The 24,238-nt window shown below is 38.3% G+C and overlaps 1 protein-coding gene across 12 annotated transcripts in view; it reads right to left on the reverse strand.

The window, feature by feature from the left end:
* Positions 1–6,339: 6,339 nt before the first annotated feature.
* CDH12 (cadherin 12) overlaps positions 6,340–24,238 on the reverse strand; it is a 1,995,427-nt gene continuing 1,977,528 nt past the window's right edge. For all 12 annotated transcript variants that reach the window (XM_073630873.1, XM_073630871.1, XM_073630869.1 and 9 more), the window contains 2 exons: positions 9,425–9,676; positions 6,340–7,015 (listed from right to left, as the gene is read on the reverse strand). In XM_073630873.1, coding sequence (XP_073486974.1) covers positions 6,522–7,015; positions 9,425–9,676 — 746 coding nt within the window. In that variant the 3' untranslated portion in view covers positions 6,340–6,521. The remainder of the gene's footprint in view (positions 7,016–9,424; positions 9,677–24,238) is intronic.

Below are 24,238 nucleotides of genomic sequence, written 5' to 3' on the forward strand. Positions count from 1 at the left end.
CCCAGTTCTTAATACTGTGTATTAACCCTTTTAACATCAATGACAGCTTGAAGTCTTTTGTGGTGTTTGTGGATGAGGCTCATTATCTTCCCAGATGGTAAAGCTGCCCATTTATCTTGGCAAAAAGCCTCCAGTTCCTGTAAATTCTTGGGGTGTCTTGCATGAACTGCAGGATTGAGCTCTCATAAGTGTGGCTCCATGAGAATTAAGTCAGGAGATTGAGATGGCCACTCCAGAACCTTCACTTTATTCTGCTCTAGCCAATGACAGGTTGACTTGGCCTTGTGTTTTGGATCATTGTCATGTTAAAGTTGTCATGTCCAAGTAAATCCCATGAGCAGCTTCCTGGCTGATAAATGCAAATGTTCCTCCAGTATTTTTTGATAACATACTGCATTAATCTTGCCAACAATTTTGACCAAATTTCCTGTGCCTTTGTATCTCACACATCCCCAAAACATAAGTGATCCACCTCCGTACCTTTCATCATAGGCCCTGTTGACTCCACTCCAAATGTAGCTTTTATGTTTGTGGCCAAAAAGCTCAATTTTTGTCTCATCACGCCAAATGACTTTATGCCAGAAGGTTTGAGGCTTGTCTCTGTGCTGTTTGGCGTATTGTAAGCGGGATACTTTGTGGCATTTGCATAGTAATGTCTTTCTTCTGGCGACTCAACCATGCAGCCCATCTTTCTTCAAGGGCCTTCTTATTGTGCATCTTGAAATGGCCACAGCACATGTTTTCAGAGAGTCCTGTATTTCACCTGAAGTTATTTGTGGGGTTTTCTTTGCATCCTGAACAATTTTCCTGGCAGTTGTGGCTGAAATTTTAGTTGGTCTGCTTGACCATGGTTTGGTTTCAACAGAACCCCTCATTTTTCACTACTTAATTGGAGTTTGAACACTGCTGATTGGCATTCTCAATTCCTTGGATATCTTTTTATATCCCTTTCCAGTTTTATACAGTTCAAATACCTTTTCCCGCAGATCATTTGACAATTCTTTTGCTTTCCCCATGACTCAGAATCCAGAAGCCTCAGTGCAGCACTGGATGAAAGATGCAAGGATCTGTCAGGAGTCCAGAAACACATTGACCTTTTATACACACACACTAATTACAAGCAAACAGATCACAGGTGAGGATGGTTACCTTTAATAGCCATTCAAACCCCTTTTTGTCAACTTGTGTGCATGTTTTCAGGCCAAAAATCACCAACAACAATAAAATGAGTAAACACAGTTGATTGATAATAAATGGCCAAACACTAACCATGAGTGAAAGAAATGTTTTTGTGTTATCATTCATATTCTCTGAAAAATGGCCAAGAAATCATGAATTCTAAACCTATGAAAACAACTGTATATGTGTATATATGTAGATATATATATATATATCTACATATATATATATATATATATCTATATATATATATATATATAGATATATATATATATATATAGATAGATATATATATGTATATATATATAGATATATATATATCTATCTATATTATATACATCTATATTATATACAGTATATATAGATATATATATATATATATATATATACATATATATGACGTTAAAAAATCTTGTGCTCAATCCGCCACCAATGATAGAGATTTGCCACTTACCAGAACCCCATGATGCCCCACTACAGAGGATCAGAGGAAGACTGTATAAAAAAGCCCTCCGGAGCTTAGCAAATGTTGTAAACGTGTTCACCGGCCGGAGCACCAGACATCACAGGCACCTATTTCTGCTATCCATATGTGAGTGCAATATATATTTCTTTTTATCTCAAATAAATCTAAGGTTTTACACTATTGGAGCTTCTCTTATCTTTACATGCCACACTCATTATCCATGAGCTGGGGAGGTTATGATGGGATCTGAGGTGTAATAGCTCCATTTGGTGTCTTTGGTTGTTCCATTACCACCAACGAATCCAGAGTCTGAGTCCATTTGCTAAGCTCCTGGGGTTTTTTTTTAAACAGGCTTCCCCTGATCCTCTGTAGTGGGGGATCATGGGGTTCTGGTAAGCGGCAAATCTCTATAATTAGTGGAGGATTGAGCACAAGATTTTTTCATGTCATAGAAAATTACATTTATTCATATTTATGGAATAATGCACACATTATTAAGTTAATGCCTTAGCGAGACTCTATTAGTTTTCTATATTTAACACTGTTATTTTGTTGTGCAGAGGAATTGCTGCTTTTATTATTTAATATCCATTAATCATTAGCACAATTTGTGTTTAGGTACACTATCCTATTCACCTTAGCACAGTTTTTTCCCCTTTTTTCTTTTTAATATAACTGCCTACTCCCAAACTGTCATTTGAAGAAAAACACATAGCCAAGTATTATTCTACACAATTTTTTTATTGTGCAGAAAAAAACAACAGCAATTAAATTAGAGATGCTATCTGTCATCCAAATAAAAATAACTTAACAAAAAAGTGTGAATCAGCACTCACCAAACTTCTACTAACAAGAAATTAGCAGAAGGGGCCCAAAGGGTGGCAAAATGAACTTCCTCTTTATACCCTCATAGTATGTCACTACGTTTGTGTTTGTTGAACGACAATTTGCGGATAGTTAGACAAAATCCTGCACATGCGCTTTTGACAAAAATCAGACGCTCGTCGTACAACAATCGAACCATGTGTATGAGGCTTAAGTCTCTTGGTCTATACAACTTTTTTTATATAAAATGCTTTGCTGAAATAAAGATAAGCATTGTCCACAGTGCCACCCTTGTCTAAAACATCTAGGATGTAGTAAAAAAATTCAATCAAATTAGCCTAACATGATTTGTTTTCAGTAAAACCATGATGCTTTGGGTCCAACAAGTTGTTTATTTTTAATGATCGTCAATCCTTTTATTGGAACTGATTCTATTATGATACTACCACATATGTTAAAATCATTGCCCTGTAGTTGTCAGGTTCTTTCTGTACTACCTCCCTACACTACCCCACTAATCCTCTGATCCATATCAGACATCTTCAATATAATGCATATCATTAGGGGCAAGAGAAAATTCTCAAAGTGTAATAAATCCCAACATTTATTTGTATAAAGACATAAAACCAAGTATAAAAAGAAGTCATCAAAAAGACACTTGCATAGAAGCCATTGCTCACTAGGAGACCAAAGACGCAAAAGACGTTAGTGTGCACAACAGATGACACCCAACTTGCTTTGTGCAATAGGATCTCCTTAGGGCACCACCTTTGCCCCCCAAGCTGTTGCAGATCTACAAGTCCCATGAGGCATTGCAAGCCGCTGACAGTTAGAATCATGACTCCTAAAAGCAGAGGCATGATGGGACTTGTAGTTCTGCAACACTTTGAGAGTTTTCTTCTACTGCCCCTTATTATATGGATTGTAATGGGGATGTACAAAATATAAATGAGAGAATTAGGGGTATCATAGGCTGCTGGTGCTTGTGAGATCTGCTTGGTAGACACTATTTCTCCATCTGTGTCCTGGCTAGGAAAGGGAGAAGAGGAGTACTTTGATGCCGCCCCAAGCTAATACATACTGAGTACAATATACTTTACCTCTGTATGGGTGTTTTTTACTCTGATAAGCCTTCTAATTATACAGTAGGTGATAGGTTTGCACATGAAGATCACTGATGCATGGTGTTCAAGCACATGGGTGTTATAGTTGGACTTCATTAAACAAGTTAGAGTCACATGGACTTTTAGTTTTGCAGGGTTTGTTGTTATGGTGTTTATGGTAATATTCTTTATGTTATTATTGTGCAAAGGCTGCATTATATTTACTGCTGATGTTCGGTGGATTTATTTATCAAAAGATTGACTGCTACTGAAATCTTGTTTGTTTAGATTTTTTCCTTTTTGCTTTAAAATATTTATACTGTTTTCTTTGGTCATCCTGTTAATTCCAAACTTAGAAGCCTATAATCTTTTCCTGTAGTGCTGCTAAAAGTTCTGAGTTGATGCTAATGGTCTCATGCTTTTGTGCTGTGCCACATCCTGAAAAATTCTAATACTTAAACTTTTAATGTGTTTAATGGAAAAAAAATAACATTCAAAAAATATTTTATATCACACACAGTGGTCATTCATTAATTGCATTCTCGTAAATACCACAACTTTCTCATAGATAACATTTCCTTATGAATGCTCCACAGTGCTACTACCAATTATAGGGATCAACATAGTAACACATCACTAAAAATGTACAATCTAACTGATCTTTCATTTTGACACTCCAATTGTGCATACACATTAGAAAACTGAGTACTTAAAGTGGATGTAAACCCCAATTTTTTTTTTTTATATCATACTGTAGACTATAAGATTTGCTATCATTTGAGCCCAGTCTTGCCACACAGAGTTAATCCATCTCTTTTATTATTCAGTGAGACAATTCTTGACAAACTGAGAAAAACTTTGTCAAATACTCCCCCTTGTTATGAGTGACAGGTGATTTACATCTTGTGCATTAGCCTAAGAGACATGCAGTATTTTTAAATTTCCCCCCCCCACTCCTTTCTTCAGCAGCTCTGCAAGGATTGGCTGTTCCACACCTCACCATGATTTGGCATGCTGAAGTCATGTGGTTACTTTCCTGTCTTTTCACTGGATGTTAGAGATTATAGCAGAAGTTCAGCAGAAGTTCAGTGTTAGAAATACACAGAGAAAATGCATATTGACAAGGGGAGTGTAGAGGTGGGAGGGGAGTCTACTGACATCACGACTCCACCCACTGAGCTCCAGACAATAGACCCACCCACAGAATATGCAGTTTTTCGGGTCTAATAACAGACAGAGGGGAGACATTTCACAGGTAAGGATACATGCAGGAGGCATGTATATACTTATAGATAACCCCTATGGCAGTAGTTTAGAAAGGATGACATTGGGTTTATATCCACTTTAAGGTTTATATCTTAAACATATACTCATCCTGACAGGGACAACAAACTGCAGAAGTCAGCCCAGAACCTCCTTTTATCTGTTCTTGGATTTATGTGTTTAGTTAGGAATCGTAAGATGCAGCAGACCTATCAAAATTTCAGATTGTTCCAAAAATGCATTTAGTTTCTTCAACAATTAGTATTCCAATTCCAAATACAGAACAGTATGTGCATGTGTGTCAGCAACTAAGATCACCTCAAATTAGTTCTCTCAGTTCAGAGCAGCAGGTCCTTTATAGTAAAGAACTTTAGGTTAAGTGTAGGCCAATTAGAAGGCATCTAAGTAAGGAATGTAGTGGCTTTTTACTCTATAGTTGCAGTTCAAAGAATGTCAATAAGTTGTTGTCCATGGTAGGGTGGGGCCACTGTGAATTATTTTAGCTTATAGTATTTTTTTCTCGATGTAAGTCTCAGACACCCAAGCCTTACTGTCACCTGTCCTCAGGTAGCCAAACATGTGTTGCTATCATTAAAAAGAATTCTAGCTTTTGGTATTTGTTAATGATATGCTGTACTAAGAAAATGTTGAGACTTCTCTTTCTGAAAATTCTAGTTGTCTAGCTGACACGCAGATGTAATGGTTGTACTATTGTCTGAAGCATAGACAAGAACTAATAGGTAGACTTCACTCTGGAATTCTAATATGAATGTTTGTTCCAGGACTGTAAACCAGAATGTATTCTATAAGACAGCCAGACAACTGGTATTTTAGAGGTGTTTTGCCCTGACAACCCTATATTTATTTCAGTATAGTTTTCCTTTACTTATATGTACTTGAAACATTGCTTTGAATGTCACCTACTTCTAGGGTAGCTAATATTTTTCAAGAGTTTTTTTATTCATCATGTTTAACATCATGTTTTTTTTTAGATTGTTAGTTCAAAATTGTTCAGTTTATAGACAATATATAACAAATTCTTCCATTTTGTCACCACTAAATCTATACTTTGCTTTTTTGTAATAAAATACTAAAAGCAGCTATATAATTGTTTAGTTTACTAAAGCAAAATATTCTTAAAATACAATGTTGAGAGTGTTTTTATTTTATTTGCCGATGATTGCATAGTGTTCAATCAGAAGATGAACATGTGAAAGAAGAGACATCACAAAGATTGAAAGGGAAACAAGTTTTTCAAAATTCTGAATAACTGGGTTTGTCAATAGTAAAGAGAAATATTTGCTTCTGCCATGTTTTTGACATCATATTTGTGTTTAAAATTCTTTCCTGGTTTTCACTGCATATTTTAGGACAAAGGCCTCAGCAGGCACTTCAGTGGAATTAAGAAAATCTTCCCCTCTTTCCACCATAATGCAAATAAATTATATTTTTTCTCAAAGTGTCATTTCAGTAAATTGTAGATAACACACCTGAGTTTCTCAGTTTCAATGAAAAATAGCAAAAACATTTTTATTTCATTACAGGATCAACCTTCCAGCTGTGAAACAAACGAAAACTGACAGTATGATAAATATTGTAGCATTTTAGTATAAAATGTTTTTTTTTTTTTTTTTTACATTGTCTAGATAAAGCTTGTTGATTGTTGGTCATTTTCAGTCTATAAGTTAAGTAATGTTGCCAGCATTATAATTTTCTTCTTCAAACATTTCTGCCAATAATTTAAAACGGGGTCCCCAGTCACTTAAAAAATCATAATTTTGATCAGTCTCCATTCGTAGTGACTCTATAGAGCTTAAAGATTCAGCCACAGATCCTGAACCTTCATAGGCATATGTAGCTAGTGAGTCATATGGGGGAGCATTTGGGTCCACATCATGCTCTTGAAGCCTTTCATTGATAAAATCTCTGATATCACTGTTGTATTCTGCTGATGGTTTTTGACGAGGCAGACACAAAGGTTCAGGTTTTATGTCTCTGCGAACATTGTCTTCAATCACCTTTGGATTTCTTAGCGCACCAATGTCAAAGGCCTGTGTGTCCTCCTCCCCACCTCCTTCATCATCATAATGGATAACATTGTCCCTTATATCTTCTTTTGAGGTCATTAAGCCATCCTTTTTTTTCTGTCTTCTTAATGCTACATAGAGTACTACAATAACTAAAAACATTAAATGGAAAAATGTCAATAAGTTTGCATAAAGTTTAATACTTCCATTCCTTAAACTATATATGTGGTATAATAAAAAAAATTTATATTAGGGTCACCTTAGGGTAACAAGTTTAAACATTATATGGATCACTGAAAGATGCTAAGGCAAAATCTGAAAATGTCCCTTTCATCTTGGTTCAGAATGTAAGGGGTGTATTTGAAATATATATATATATATATATATATATATATATATATATATATATATATATATATATATATATATATATCACAGAGCTTTTTGTCCTTTGAAACTACATGTATATTTGTCCTGTGCAAATGCTGGCCAAATTGGATGTTACTAGGTTATTTTCTATCCAGGTCTGATGTTTGTTATTCATAAGAATAGCGTGAATTTGGAAAATAGCACATTATGCTCACTAGATGGAGCCAGTGCTTGATGCTTATAGGCTATGGACTTTTAGGAAGGAGGGGGTTCCATCAGGGAGTGTGAACTTATGTACCAATTAGCTGTTCCCCTCAGCCAGTTCACCAAAGGGTAGGGGTTTTAAAAAGACACAAGTGTCAACAGAAAAAAGGATAGGCAAGTGGTCCCCTTCTGTCTCCATTCTGTCCAAACTTTTGTTAGACCACCAACAAATGTTTCTCACATGGCATTGTTTTTGTGCCTAGGGAACTATGGGGATAGAGTTTCCTATGAAATTATTACCCATGTTTTGTACTAAGTTACTCAAAAGTGCATCATAAATCTGGTAGATTTTTACCTCTTTCTCAGTTTTTGTAAACTAACCCTAGACTAACTAAAATAGCACAGCTAAAACTAAATGTTATGGATAGTACTGGTATATATAGCAAAACAGTTTTTATTGTGTTAGAATTGGTTCATTCTATGACAAAGCTCAAGAATGGTTGTCTGAGCTATGTATGAAAATTACAGTATGTATAATCAGCACTGTCTCAACAACAAAAAAATAATATTCAATCTACTATATTCCTAATAATGTGATACACTGAATAATTAAATCATATTATTATACGTGCAATCTTAATACGACTTTCCAACAACAATAGTGATGATTGTAATAAAAAATATATAATAATTATGGGGTGGGAGTAATCATAGAGCAGGAGGTAGTTCTATAAGGGAACAGGAAGTAGATAAAGTGGATGGAGAAGAGGAAAAGGAAATTAAGTGATGGGTGTAATAGGAGACATAAATAAGTAACTAGAAACTGGAATCCCCCAGCATTTGATGATGCTTCCTGGGCGGAGCGAAATGCATTGAGCGGGTGGATACCTCCGGTTACATCACGTCCACTCTTTGGAATGCAGATCTCGGTACTGAACTTCCAGAGCGGTGATTTTACATGGCCACATACAAGAGGAGGACATTACAAATGGAATGTAATGAATTCATAATAATAAATATCAATAATAATAATAACTTTTTTTGATTATTATTATTTATTATTATTTTGTTCCATTCCATTTGTTTAGATGCGGCATTCATTATTTTGGATAATTCATAACTTTGGATAAATTTGTATTCGTTACGTTCACTAACAGCCAAATTTGAAAGGCAGTTCCAATACCTATAATTTAGTAGTTAGTTATTATTAGTTGGTTAGTTTGGTATTCTTTCAAATTTCTGAATTTTCTTTCTTATTCATGGAATTTAAAATTTTTGAATTTACAAATTTACGAATTTTCAAATTTACGAATTTCCGAATCTACGAATTTACAATTTTTTTCAAATTTACGGATTTCGGAATTTTCTAATTTTTGAATTTCCAAATTTTCAAATTTCCTAATTTCCAAATTTTCAAATTTACGAATTTACGAATTGCGATCATAACGAATGACCTGAAAAATGAAAAAAAAAACAAATAACAAAACAAAACAAATGAAAACAAACAGATTTTTTGGCAGTGCACATGTCTAACAGGCAATTTACCTTTTTGGAGCTGGTGAGGAGATCACCGTTTGGCACTTTATTGATAATACCGAAGATCGCTACCAACTATATTTTCAAGAATCTATTGTTCACCAAAGGACTGTTTTGGCGCAAAGCACTGTTTGCACTTTCAAAATAACTTTATTATAGATTTTTTATAGAGGTTTCATTATAATCATCACTACTATTGTTGGAAAGTTGTATTAAGATTGCATGTATAATATGATTTAATATTCAGTGTATCACATTTTAAGGCATATAGTAGATTGAATATACATTTTTTATTGTTGAGACAGCTCTGATTATACATAATAAAGGAATAATATCTCCTTTCAAATCAGCAGCAGTCTTTATAATTTCGCTATTTAAATAACTAAACACATTGCAGCATGGGGATTACCTTATTTTAAATGTATATGAAAATTATTTTGCAAAAAACCCACCTAAAAGTATGATAATGCACAGTAGAATTGCTATCAAAGCTCCCGTGCTTAGTCCAACTGGTAAAAAAATAGCTTCCACATTGCAAGAAAGGACCACTCCCCTTGAATCACATTTGCATACTTTAATAGTCAGTGTGCTTGTACTGCTTTGAATAGGATAACTGCTGTCCTCTACCACCACTGGAAGTGAATAGAATTCTTTCTGTCTCCTGCTATACCCATGTCTCTGAGCAACTATGCCAGCTGAGTTATCTGAAAAATAAATAATCATGGTTATTTTTCACTTTACAATTACTCACATTTCATGAACATATAGAGGGTTATTTACGAAAGGCAAATCCACTTTGCACTACAAGAGCAAACTACAAGTGCAAAGTGCACTTGAAATTGCACTGAAAGTGCACTTGGAACTGCAGTCGCTGTAAATCTAAGGGGTAGATCTGAAATGAGGGGAATCTCTGCTGATTTTATCATCCAATCATGTGCAAGCTAAAATGCTGTTTTTTATTTACCTTGCATGTCACCCTCGGATGTACAGCGACTGCACTTCCAAGTGCACTTACAGTGCAATTTCAAGTGCACTTTGCATTTGTAGTTTGCACGTGTAGTGCAAAGTGGATTTACCTTATAGTTTATTTTATTATTATTATTATAATCTCTTCCCATTTAATTTAAGTGAACCTGTAAAAACTCTTAGCATATGGAATATAATGAAAAAAGATGCAGTCAAAATGATGAGTAGATTCAGAAATTTGGGCAGCTGAAATTATACAAAATCAACTTGTTGATTGCAAGTTTGTGTGCACCATTTAGTAATTTATAAGGGTTTCCTATTACAATAGAATGAATTATACAAACGAACCAGTACACTGCTAAATGTTCATATAAGATATATGAAAAATATGACACGTGAACAATATATATATATATATATATATATATATATATATATATATATATATATATATATATATGTATATATGTATCTATATATCTAAATCTATCTATCTATCTATCTATCTATCTATTTATCTATCTACTAAAATAATATGAAATACAAAGAAATGTAACACTGCCTCTAATACTCTAATATGTCTGTAAAATTAAAATGAATATATGGCATGTGTAACCAAAACCCCAGTGCTGTAATAAAGTACCAAATACTAATCAGATAAATCAAATATATAAATGTAGCAAACAAAATATTAAACAAACATTATTTAAATAAATAAATGAGGTAACATAAAACTCCAATGTTATAAATAAAAATCTAAAATACTTCATGCAGTGGGCGTAGCAAAAACAGTGCAGCCCACAAAAAAAAGTCCATATTACACTCTCCTCCTTCAATTTGTGACCTTAAAACCAGCACTGTAAGGATAGCTTTTTTTTCAGTGTAGGTGAAACCCAATATCATGTGCTCCAGATGGACTCTCACCTTAATAATAAGCCCAAATAGGGGCCTTTCACACGTTCCCAACACAGGGTATCTAATATTCCGATCCTCAATCATGCATTGTTGCTTTAAAACTCCCAAATTCAGTGAGATATGATCTAGACACTCAGAATTAAATAGTTCCAACCATAGTGTAGTACGATCAGATAAGTGATTTATTAAATAAAATCTATGCACCTACAACCATCAGAATTGAAAAAGACCATATGTGCAAATAAATACTGACAAGCTGGGATCGTGTCCTGCAGCTGACAAACCGTCATTGATCAACGTCACCATAAACTCCGCCCTTACGCATTACACCATGCCCCATGTGGCTTCACCAGAGGGTCACTGGTTTTAAGTACACAGATTGAAGGAGGAGCATGTAATATGGGCTTTTATTTGTGGACTACACTGTTTTATTAATTCTTATTATTTGGTGATCATGAATATCACAAATTTTATTTTTGGAGCTTATAGCACTGGAGATTTTTGCTACGCCCACTGCATGACGTATTTTAGGAGTTTACTTAGTTTAACACTGGAGTTTCATGTTACACCTCATTTATTTATTGAGATAATGTTTGTTTATTATTGTTTGTTTTGCTACATTTAAATATTGGATTTATCTGATTATTATTTGGTACTTTTACAGCACTGGGAATTTGGTTACACATATAATATATGCATTTTATTTGAGAGGCATATTAGAGGCAGCTCTACATTTCTTTACATTTCCTATTACAATATTGAATATTGTATTATGCAGGTATATGTGTGTTGTGGGGATGAGCATTTTCATTTCTAATAAACCCCCAATGTGCTTCTACACCCTTAAAACATATATGTGACTCCTTAATTAATGGCAACTCATATGCCAGTAGAAATTTGCTCTGCATTGCTTTGGGGTGAGAAAAAAATGGGTCATGTGTATTTTTTGGCACATGGACACATATTGAAGACCAATAGTAAATGAATAGGTACATGTACTGTATTACAATTGGTGCTGACACATTGAACAGTGCATATCATCACTGACAGTAACACATGCAGATAGGAGAATGGATCTTTAAGTTTTCATAGGAAAGCTTGAAAGGATGAGAAGTGATATGACTTGACCTAGTTTAAAAGGAAAAATGTCCTATTTTTCTGAATCCACTTATTAGAATTGTATTTACTGAAGGAATAGAAGGTATTCCCTTAACAAAGTAAGAATAAAAAGTGGACCTATCGGCACTGATTTTGTCCCACCTCCCTTTATCCCCCCTTCCCCCCTTGACCCTCCTCCCTCTCTTTCCCTATCCCCTCCTCTTTTCTCCTAGATCCCTTTTTGGATCGCTCTTCCTATTAGGGCATAGCCCTTTGCCTAGCTACACTGATCTGTGATACAGACAATTATGCGCCCTAGATCATTGGCACCTTAGTGGGCCCCGCTCCCCAGTGTCTCTTGACAAACCTGATGACAGACTCCTACCCACAAGGGTCCTCATCTACCTGACCCTTACCTATAACCTTCCATTGCTTACCTTTAGGTTCTTGATCTTTTATGTGTTAGGATATTGGTTCTCACCTATATGGCTGATTCTCAAAATTTAAAACATACAGGCTGTTCCCCCGATTTTCTCCTTTGATATTTTTATATGCATTATTGTTACATCTCCTTCCTTGCAGTTTGGGAATGATGCTCCCTTTAACCCTGTGATCTGTATTACATTTCTCAATAAAATGTTTGAAAAAAGTGAACCTATCAACTATGTAACAATGTAACTATGTAACCTGTGTTCACTTTGAGTAAGCAAGCAACTACAAGGGAGATTAAACAAGCAAGTTTTTTTTTTTTTTTTTTTTAGCATATGATTGGTTGATTGAAGTTAAACCAGCTTCATCTTATTTACTTATATCAGTACAAAATTCACTTTAGTAAAGAGAATATGCAGTTTGCTAAGTAACCAGCCTTTTGCTCCTGCAATAAATCAGCTATTCTCTTTGAGGGCTCATGCACACAGATGTACACAGATGTATTTACAGGCATATGGATATACAGCATAAAATGTGCCAGTATTCATGGCAAGGAGGCAAAGCTGCTGTGTAATTATGTGTAGCGCCAGCATTTTTGCCTATTAATGTAATACAATGTTAATTTATGAGCAGTATTATAATTTATTATGTAGCACCATCTAGTGGTCAAATTGTGGAATGGGCGGGGGCGTGGCCGACCGGAGAAGAAGATGGATGCTTAAGCCCACAGCTCATCAGCCAGGGGAAACAATCCAGCACACCAGGCTGCCATCACAACCCCATCTAACACCATCCTTGCTCCAAATACCCAGCAGAGCACAATGCAGACATCCAGAAAAAGATTTACAGACCACAAGCCCCAGAAACTCATGGAATTCGCCTACAAGCTGGCAATCAATGGATCCCAAGATGGCGCCGACCAGGCCTCCCCGCGGGACTCATACACAGACCTCCCGGATGCCATCACGGACGAACGACCAAATTCAGGTACCGCTGATGAGCCCTCCTATCCCCCGGAGTGTGACCCTCTCCCTGGCAGCCCAGTGAAAGCTAAAATGCAGCTAGACATGCCACCGCAATGGACACAGCATCCACAAATTGAGGCCCAGGCTCCTATTCCCTTCTCCATAGACCAGGCCCTACACTCCTCCATGGCATGCTTCCCTACTTCAGGGAAGCCAGCCATGGACACAACCCTAAAGGATATGCTCCTCTCCTTGCAATCCTCTCTCATGACTGACCTCTCATCCATGTTTCACAAAATCACCTCTGACATCCACTCACTGGATGACAGGGTGACTAACACTGAGAGAGGCCTAAATGCCTGTACCCTCACAGTGAATGAAATCATTGATGCTTGTGATGATGTTAAAGAGGAACAGTCATGGATGTGTGCCAAGCTGGCCGATTTAAAGGACAGATCTCGCAGGAACAATGTTAAGCTGAGAGGCATCCCCGAGAACATATTACCTGCAGACCTCCCGCGTTATGCAAAGGAACTGATGCATATCGTCATCCCTGAAGCGTCCCCGCAGGATGTTATAATTGACAGAATCCACAGAATCACTAAACCATACCACCTAGCAGCCTCGGTCCCCAGGGTCGTGCTGATAAGGGTCCATTTTTACCACATCAAAGAAAAACTCCTCATGGGAGTCAAAGCTAAATCACCCTTACCAGCTCCCTTCACAGCGATTCAATTCTTCCCTGACTTGTCTAAGTACACCCTCCAAATGAGACATCAGATGAACCCAATTACCAAAGGCCTGCAAAACCACAAGGTACCGTATAAATGGCGATACCCAGCCACCATCCTCCTTGTGCACAACGATCAAAATCACGTAATCGGAAATCTTGACAAAGGCCTAAAGCTCCTCCACTCCTGGGGAATAATTCCAGAACTACCCAAAACAGCTCCTCCAGACAGAGGATCCACTACATCTCACAGGCACCTGGAACGTACTTTCAACTGAAGGATGAAACTTTAAATGCTACACCTGGCCAACAACCATCATTACAGATCCCCCTGAGCTCTGGCAATATGTTACTCCTGACCTCTTCTTCCCGTGTTATTAACTTTCTGTACCCCATCTAGAGGATACCACGGTGCTCAGCACCCCCTCTCAGTTCCTATTTGTTGCACCAACCCAAAAGTTGGACCGAAACCTCCACTAACGGTTCATTCTACAAGTTTTGTTTCTTATTATTATTTTATTTTTGTGCTCAATGTTCTCTTGTTGACTTTCACTACTTTGTCATCTAACATATTGCTCTATTCGCAGTCTTCCAGTCCACCTTACTTACAGATATACGGACAGCCACAATCTTACAACTGAGTCTTGCTCCCAGGAAACCTCAGATCCACATCATAACACCTAACTTCTCCTAGTCCAACCTACTTCCGGACCTCGGACTTCAGCATCTCTACTTTTGAGTCCCACTCCCAGGTACCTTTAGAGCCACACTACAGCATCTAATCGTAAGTGTTGCCCACACCACCCACAAACCTCATTTCCACAATACGCTGTTCACTATCCTTTCTCTAAACACCAATGGGTTAAATCACCCCGCCAAACACCACTCACTCTGGAAAACTGCCGCAGCGCTCCATAGTGACATTCTTTGTGTCCAGGAAACCCACCTACTATCCACCAATTTATCCCTCTGTAACAATCACCAATTTCCTCATACTTTTCACGCATCACACTCCTCTAAAACTAGAGGGGTCATCATCGCGATCAAAGACACTGTAGACTTCCAATTAATAGATGTAGTGACAGATCTTGAAGGTCGCTCTATTATCTTAGTCTGCACCATCAATAGAGTGTCTTACTCTATAATCAATGTATATGCCCCAAATTCCCGCCAAATTAAGTTTCTACGCAAAGTTCTAAACACCGCCAAACCCATCCAAAAGGGTCACATGATAATCTGTGGAGACTTCAATCTAGTCCCAGACATAACCATGGACTCCACATCAGCAGCAAAGAGATGTGAATCACCCTTGAAAAAATTCATCTCCTCCCAAGATCTATACGATGTTTGGCGGTGCCATCATGGTTCCGAACAAGACTTCACTTTTTTTCCTCCAGACACCGCTCGTACTCGAGAATAGATCTGTTCCTCACTGACAAATGTATTCTACAGAAAATATCTAACTCTATGATTCACACCACGACATGGTCGGACCATGCCCCTGCCTCAATTACAATACAAGACTCCAATTTACAACATAACACTTTTCTATGTCGAACAAACATCTTCATTATTCAACATGACAAATACCTACCAGAAATATCAGAACAAATTACCAATTTTTTCTCATTGAACAAGGGTTCGTGCCCGACCCTGCCGTGGTGTGGAGCACACACAAGGCGTATATGAGGGGAATGTTAATTAAATTGAGCTCATATCATAAAAGAAAGAGGACGCAGCGCATTGATGAACTAACAGCTCAAATAGCGGCTCTAGAAACAAGACACAAAACTAACCCTCAGGACTCACAGACGAATCAACTACTATCCCTAAGACAAGAGCTCAGGTCCCTCCTCCTTCACTCTTATGAATTCCTTCTAAGGAAATTTAAAGCATTTACCTATTACACCTCTAACAAAGCAGGGAAGAAACTAGCACAACGCATCAAAGGTAGACGCACCAAATCTAAAATAGCCCAACTAACCCACCCCCACATGAAAACCCCCCTAAGTAATCCCCAGGATATAGCCGATGCCTTCAGTGCCTATTGTGGAGACCTTTACAACCTGAAACAAGACCCCCATACCCCCCCAACCCACACAAGCTGACATTGACCTGTTTCTTAGCAATCTAAACCTACCCATTCTGACTAAGGACCAACTAACCGCCCTTAACGCCCCTTTCACTGAACAAGAAATTAAGATTACTCTGGCCTCATTACCCAGTGGAAAAGCACCAGGCCCTGACGGTTTGACAGGAGAATATTATAAACAATTCTCCCCGCAGTTAACCCCACACCTCACTGAGCTTTTCAATAACGCTGCCTCCTCTTCTACTTTCTCAAAAGAGTATTTAAAAGCTTTGGTTATAACGCTTCTGAAACCAGGGAAGCAGTCGAACGTCCCCCAAAATTTTCGGCCAATCTCTTTGTTAAACCTGGATCTCAAAATATACGGTAAAACAATAGCAACAAGATTAATTACAATTATGCCCACTCTTATCCACCAAGACCAAACGGGGTTCACAAAAGGCAGACAATCCTCCGAAGCCACTAGAAGGATGATTAATCTAATCCACTATGCAGAATCCACCGGAACGCCTTATCTGCTCCTATCTTTGGACGCAGAGAAGGCGTTCGATAGGGTCCATTGGTCCTACCTTAAAGCGGTCCTCCAAAAATTTGGGTTCCAGGGCAACATTCTGAGCGCCATTATGGCATTGTATTCCAACCCTGAAGCCCAGGTCTACACAGAGGGCATGCTCTCACGCCCATTCCCCATTACTAACGGCACCCGTCAGGGGTGCCCTCTATCCCCACTCATATTCAACATGTTAATGGAGCCCCTAGCGGAACATGTCCGCTCCCACCCCTACATCTCAGGCCTTCAAATTGGCAACTCCCACCACAAAATCAGCCTAGTTGCTGATGATGTTATTCTCATCCTTTCCAATCCGACTGCCTCCCTGGCTGAAGTACAAAAACTGCTCAACTGGTTCAGCTCGGTCTCGTACTATAAGGTTAATACGACTAAATCCTTCATATTAGACATCAATATAGACGCTACCATGAAAAACCTCCTACAGCTACAATACCCATTTGCGTGGGCTGACACTGACATAACTTACCTAGGCATCCAACTACCAAGGAAAATGAAGCACCTATACCAGTGTAATTTCCTACCACTACTTCGGAACATTCAATCGACCTCACAACAAATAGAAAAGCACAAAATTTCCTGGATAGGTAGACTGGCGGCCTTCAAAATGATCTGCCTCCCTCAGGTCTTGTACTACTTCAGCACTCTACACATCTCTTTACCGTCACTTTCGTCAGATCTCTTCGAACGATATTTAACAAATTTCTTTGGAAGGGTAAAAGACCTAGATGTGCCCATTTGAACCTGATTAAACACAAATTAGTGGGCGGTATGGGTTCTATAGACTTTTAGGATTATCACTTATTAGCTATCCTAGCCCAACTGCCCTCCTCATTTCAACCCTGTCCGTCCACACTGTGGGGACAAATAGAGAACGCCTCACTCACCCAACCTAATCTGAAAACCTGGTTACTTAGCATACTGCTTGGCACCTTAGTTCCGACATCTATACCTCCAACCATGAAAGCCACGGTTCACGCTTGGAGAAAAATAACAACCCTCCTGACATTTACTCCCAACACTCCACAAACCCATATTCCCTGAAACGCTCTATTACACCTAATGCCCGAACTCTCCTTATCATTATGGAACTTCAAAGGCATCCACTCCCTACAAGATTTATTGCAAGATAACCACATTAAAACATTCTCCCAATTACAATCAGAATATACTCTTCCTACATCCGAATACTTTACCTACCTAAGTATACATCCTTGCTTGAATACTTTACCCCTTCCTTTATATTGTATCCACCCTAAAACCTGGGATTACCTCACCAACCCTCCCACAAAAACCAAAGGAATCTCCTACTTTTACAACAGCCTTCAACAAAAATACACCTTCTCCAAATTAAACTCGCACCATAGGTGGGACATTGATCTTATCTGTACCTACACAAATGATCAATGGCAGCAAGCCCTCAAGTCCATATATAAAGCTACCAAATGCGCGGCCCTCTGGGAACTCACACAGAAGATATCCTTACGCTGGTATATGACTCCAGCCAGAATAGCATCCTTTAACCCACAAATCCCCAACACTTGTTGGCAATGTAAACCCTTTCTCAAGTGACCTACTCCATGTTTTCTGGTCTTGTTCCGATCTTCAGAAATACTGGGAAAACATCTTTCAGTTAATCTCAAACGTAACCCAAATCACGATCCCCCATCACCGTCACTTGCAATACTAAACTTAAACATTGGTGATATTCCTCCTATATTCAGACTCGTAATTACCCATATTCTCCTGGCAGCCAGACTCAATATTGCTAGACAATGGAAATCTGAAAAAACCTCTGACATTAACCCAAATCATTGACTTGGTGGCCCTTCACTGTAGTTATGAGATCAGATCAGCAGCACATACAGGCCAAGCAGCAAAAACACACGGAAACTGGCAACCATGGACTGACTGGACTAAAACTGCGCACCTCACATAATAGTACGGTACCTTAGACTTCACTTTCTTGACCGAGCAATACCTGTTACCCTCCTGAGAGACATATGTTACTTATATCAACTAGTTATTACTGGATAATTGCGGTTGACGTGTTATTATACAAAAGGGCCCTCTCCGCTTCTGTGGCACTAAAGATCCCGCAAGGGGTGCCGCACTAGCGGAATGGACTGATTGTACTTCTAGATACTTTCATAGACACATGTTTACTGCTGGTTACATCTGGATCCTGTTGGTGGATATATGTTTATATCTTAAATTGTTTACACTGACGTTATTGCACGACGTACAATGTTTAATTGTACATTGTATTTCATATGCAAAATCAATAAAAATATGGAATGAAAAAAAAAAAATTGTGGAATGGACTGTATTTTATTTTCCTTATTCAAGGATGTGAGGAATGGTACAGGAAGTGACTGTTGTTTACTTTTGACAATAAACCTACCTACCCAGAATGCCGAGTGATTTACCCAGCAGGACTCATTACTGAAATGCATGCTGGGTAGGTTATAAAAGGACCCTGCATGGCCATCTTAAAGCTCTTCTGGATGCATGGCCTGCCTGTGAGGACCTGTGTGGAGGTGTTCCAAAGAGCGCGGCCTACACCTACTGTGGAGCGGCACAATCAGCGACTCTGCTGTGCACCAGTGAGCTGTAGAGACTCTGAGACAGAACTGAGAAGGATCCAGAGACGACTGTTGGAGCCATCAGAGGGTTCTGGTCCATCTTGCAGAGCGGAGTGGTGTAACGGCGCCAACCGGAGGGAAGCAAGATCAAGTGCACCAGAGCGTAGCTGTTCTACTACACAGACCTGGTTGGGTGAGAGGGCTGCTACCCAAAGTTTTCCTAACGCACTTTTACACACCTAAATCTGTAACACGGTGTGCTGGGATCTGTAGTTTCACACAACAGGAGATCTTAAGGAACTAAAGACTGAGTTTAAACAGGCATCAAGCCTATCTTTTCCTATACTTCCAGCACTGTGTTGCATAAAGTTAATTACATTGGAGACAGTTGCAGGTTACTATACTGCAAGAATAACCTTCAACATTCACTTTATATAACCCTGATTTATTTAACCGTTGGATTACAATTCATAATTCATAAATTGCTAGCAGAAGACAGAAGAAGAAAAGACTGCCTATTTCATTGCAAGGCCTTGCATCCTATTTCTGGTTAATAGAGAGTTTACACTCTAAAGCAGGGGGAGCTCCCTAGGGATTGCATTTGTGCTTTATTTAATAACGTTGTCTTCTTGTAGTCACAAGGGCACACTGGAAGTGGGAAGGTTCCCAGAATTAAGGTATTTTCCATTCTGGCATTAGTCCCACTTGGAGACGCACTTCCAGAGACCATTTAATATAACTTTATGTGTACTAATTATTGTGTGTACTTATCGGGCTGTTGCACTATGTTTGTGTGACAGACCAAATATTGTAATACTACTTTTATACTGATTCCAGTAAAAGTTACTTTCCTGGTTAAGTACAACTAGTGTTGAGTGTTGTTCCTTTTTCTAGCAGGTGGAACATCGAAGACCCAGGTAATAACAAAGGTATACTGTTGTTATATTGTACATTGTGGTGTTATCCTTCATTATTAGCACACACTAACACTGCACCACAGCTGTGTCAAGGGGATTGAATCAAGTCATTAGGGGTGTTAAAGCAGAGTACAGGCCCAATCAAATATCAGCAGCTCCTTCAGGGGTCAGTGCTACATACTGTATGTTTGTAGGAATGAATTACAAAGTATGCTGTATGTGGGTATACAGTCAATACTTGGATTTACAGGCACATGCGTATGGATATATTTTCCCTACATTTGAAACTTTCTTGTTAGAGAAAATACACTCACATGTGCCTGTAAATCAGTACAGGTGTTTACACACTGTAAAGGGCTAGCATCAAATAATGGGCTTTAAGGACACCACCACTCACTAGTTCTTCTTTTTAACCACTTCAGCCCCGGACCATTATTCTACCTAAGGACCAGAGGACTTTTTCCAATTTGGCACTGCATCGCTTTAACTGCTAATTGCACGGTCATGCAATGCTGTACCCAAACGAAATTTGCGTCCTTTTCTTCCCACAAATAGAGCTTTCTTTTGATGGTATTTGATCACCTCTGTTTTTATTTTGTGCGCTATAAACGGAAAAAGACCAAAAATTTTGAAAAAAAATGATATTTTCTACTTTTTGTTATAAAAAAAATCCAATAAACTCAATTTTAGTCATACATTTAGGCCAAAATGTATTCGGCCACATGTCTTTGGTAAAAAAAATGTCAATAAGCGTATATTTATTGGTTTGCGCAAAAGTTATATCGTCTACAAGCTAGGGTACATTTTCTGGAATTTACACAGCTTTTAGTTTATGACTGCCTATGTCATTTCTTGAGGTGCTAAAATGGCAGTACAAAACCCCCCCAATGGAAAGTAGACACCCCAAGGAAATTGCTGAGAGGCATATTGAGCCATTGAATATTAATTTTTTTTGCCCCAAGTGATTGAATAATGACAAAAAAAAAAATTACAAAAAGTTGTCACTAAATGATATATTGCTCACACAGGCCATGGGCATATGTGGATTTGCACCCCAAAATACATTCAGCTGCTTCTCCTGAGTACGGGAATACCACATTTGTGGGATTTTTTGAAGCCTAGCTGCGTACGGGGCCCCGAAAACCAATCACCGCCTTCAGGATTTCTAAGGGCGTAAATTTTTGATCACAGTTTTGAAGGCCATAAAATGCCCAGATGGCACAAACCTCCCCAAATGACCCCATTTTGGAAAGTAGACACCCCAAGCTATTTGCTGAGAGGCATGGTGAGTATTTTGCAGCTCTCATTTGTTTTTGAAAATGAAGAAAGACAAGAAAAAACTTTTTTTTTTCTTTTTATTTTGCAGCTCTCATTTGTTTTTGAAAATGAAGAAAGACAAGAAAAAACTTTTTTTTTTCTTTTTTCAATTTTCAAAACTTTGTGACAAAAATTGAGGTCTGCAAAATACTCACTATACCTCTCAGCAAATAGCTTGGGGTGTCTACTTTCCAAAATGGGGTCATTTGGGGGGGGAGGGGGGTTGTGCCACCTGGGCATTCCATGGCCTCCGAAACTGTGATAGGCAGTGAAGAGTGAAATCAAAAATGTATGCCCTTAGAAAGCCTGAAGGCAGTGCTTGGTTTTTGGGGTCCCGTACGCGGCTAGGCTCCCAAAAAGTCTCACACATGTGGTATCCCTGTACTCAGGAGAAGCAAAAGAATGTATTTTGGGGTGTAATTTCACATATTCCCATGGCATGTTTGAGCAATATATCATTTAGTGCCAACTTTGTGCAAAAAAAAAAAAAAAAAAATTGTCTCTTTCCCGCAACTTGTGTCCATGGACTCGACATGACTCTCAGCAAATAGATTGGGGTATCTACTTTCCAAAATGGGGTCATTTTGGGGGGTTATGAACTGTCCTGGCATTTTATGCACAACATTTAGAAGCTTATGTCACACATCACCCACTCTTCTAACCACTTGAAGACAAAGCCCTTTCTGATACTTTTTATTTACATGCAAAAATTATTTTTTTTTGCAAGAAAATTACTTTGAACCCCCAAACATTATATATTTTTTTAAAGCAAATGCCCTACAGATTAAATTGGTGGGTGTTTCATTTTTTTTTTCACATAGTATTTGCGCAGCGATTTTTCAAACGCATTTTTTGGGGAAAAAACACACTTTTTTACATTTTAATGCACTAAAACACACTATATTGCCCAAATGTTTGATGAAATTAAAAAGATGATCTTAGGCCGAGTACATGGATACCAAACATGACATGCTTTAAAATTGCACACAAACATGCAGTGGCGACAAACTGAATACATTTTTAAAAGCCTTTAAAGCGGGGTTCCACCCAAATTTTGAACATTATCTCTATGCATTCTCTTCCTTGCCTAGATGCTGACATGCTGTGTAAAAAAAATGAAATCGCCGTAATTACCTTTTTTTTCTAATCTTCTTAGCACTTCCTGGTTTTCCTCCCATGGGAGTAGGCGTGTTTCTAGCCTCTCCCAGACCTCCCACAATCCCCTGGGAGCTAGTCTCAGGCTTCCCAGCATGCATTGTGCAACAGCGTCATCACAACATCTCGGTGAATGCTGGGAGCACAGCATTCACTGCATCCAGGAAATACATGCTTGTGGGCTTCAAATGCCCACAATGAAGATGGAAACCACCTTCAGTGAATTTTATAAGTTATTCTTTACAACAAAATCGGACACAGGCGGACTTATTACACAGAACATGTGAGTAGATAATCATGAGAAGAAAAGTTTGTGAATGAACTCCAAAAAAAAAAAAATGATAGATAGGTGGACCCCTGCTTTAAAAGCCTTTACAGGTTACCACTTTAGATTTACAGAGGAGGTCTACTGCTAAAATTACTGCCCTCGATCTGACATTCGTGGTGACACCTCACATGCATGGTGCAATTGCTGTTTACGTTTGACGCCAGACCGACGCTTGCGTTCGCCTTTGCGCGAGAGCAGGGGGGGACAGGGGTGCTTTTTTTTTTTTCTTTATTATTTTTTTGCTTTTTTATCTTATTTTTAAACTGTTCCTTTCATTTTTTTTTTTATTATTTTTATTGTTATCTCAGGGAATGTAAATATCCCCATGATAGCAATAGGTAGTGACAGGTACTCTTTTTTGAAAAAATTGGGGTCTATTAGACCCTATATCTCTCCTCTGCCCTCAAAGCATCTGACCACACCAAGATCGGTGTGATAAAATGCTTTCCCAATTTCCCAATGGCGCTGTTTATATCCGGCGAAATCTAAGTCATGAAATGCTCATAGCTTCCGGTTTCTTAGGCCATAGAGATGTTTGGAGCCACTCTGGTCTCTGATCAGCTCTATGGTCAGCTGGCTGAATCACCGGCTGCATTCTCAGGTTCCCTGTTGAGACAGGAGAGCCAGAGAAAAACACGGAAGATGGTGGTGGGCGGGGCATTCCCTTCCACTGCTTGTAAAAGCAGTCTAGAGGCTAATTAGCTGCTAGGATTGCTTTTACATGAAAGCCGACCACTGGCTGAAAAGAATGATACCAAGATGATACCTAAACCTGCAGGCATCATTCTGGTATAACCACTCAAAGTCGTGAATGGCGTACCTGAAGACAAAAAAATGGTTAACCATAAAACACAGTAAACGGTAAAGTATAAAAAATTGCATACCTGAAAAGCAAACATGATAAAACATAATAACAATAAAACATTGCAGAATAGAATACAGTAAAAAAGAGCAGAACAATAGAGAGAATAGAGAGAGAGAGAACAATAAAACGACAGCTATTTTTTAAAATTTTATATATATTTTTTTTTTACACTTTTTTTGTAACTAACTTTTATAACTGTAACCGTTTCCAGGTTTGGGTCTCTCAAAATGCGATGGCATCTTGGGAGACCCTGTGAAAGTGTGTCCTAGTCTGTGCAATGCTGTACCCTACGCCAATACTCAACTAGTGAATGGTAGCGTTCAAAACATTCACCAATGC

The sequence above is a fragment of the Aquarana catesbeiana genome, linkage group LG05 (assembly GCF_042186555.1).
Source record: "Aquarana catesbeiana isolate 2022-GZ linkage group LG05, ASM4218655v1, whole genome shotgun sequence".
Taxonomy (NCBI): domain Eukaryota; kingdom Metazoa; phylum Chordata; class Amphibia; order Anura; family Ranidae; genus Aquarana; species Aquarana catesbeiana.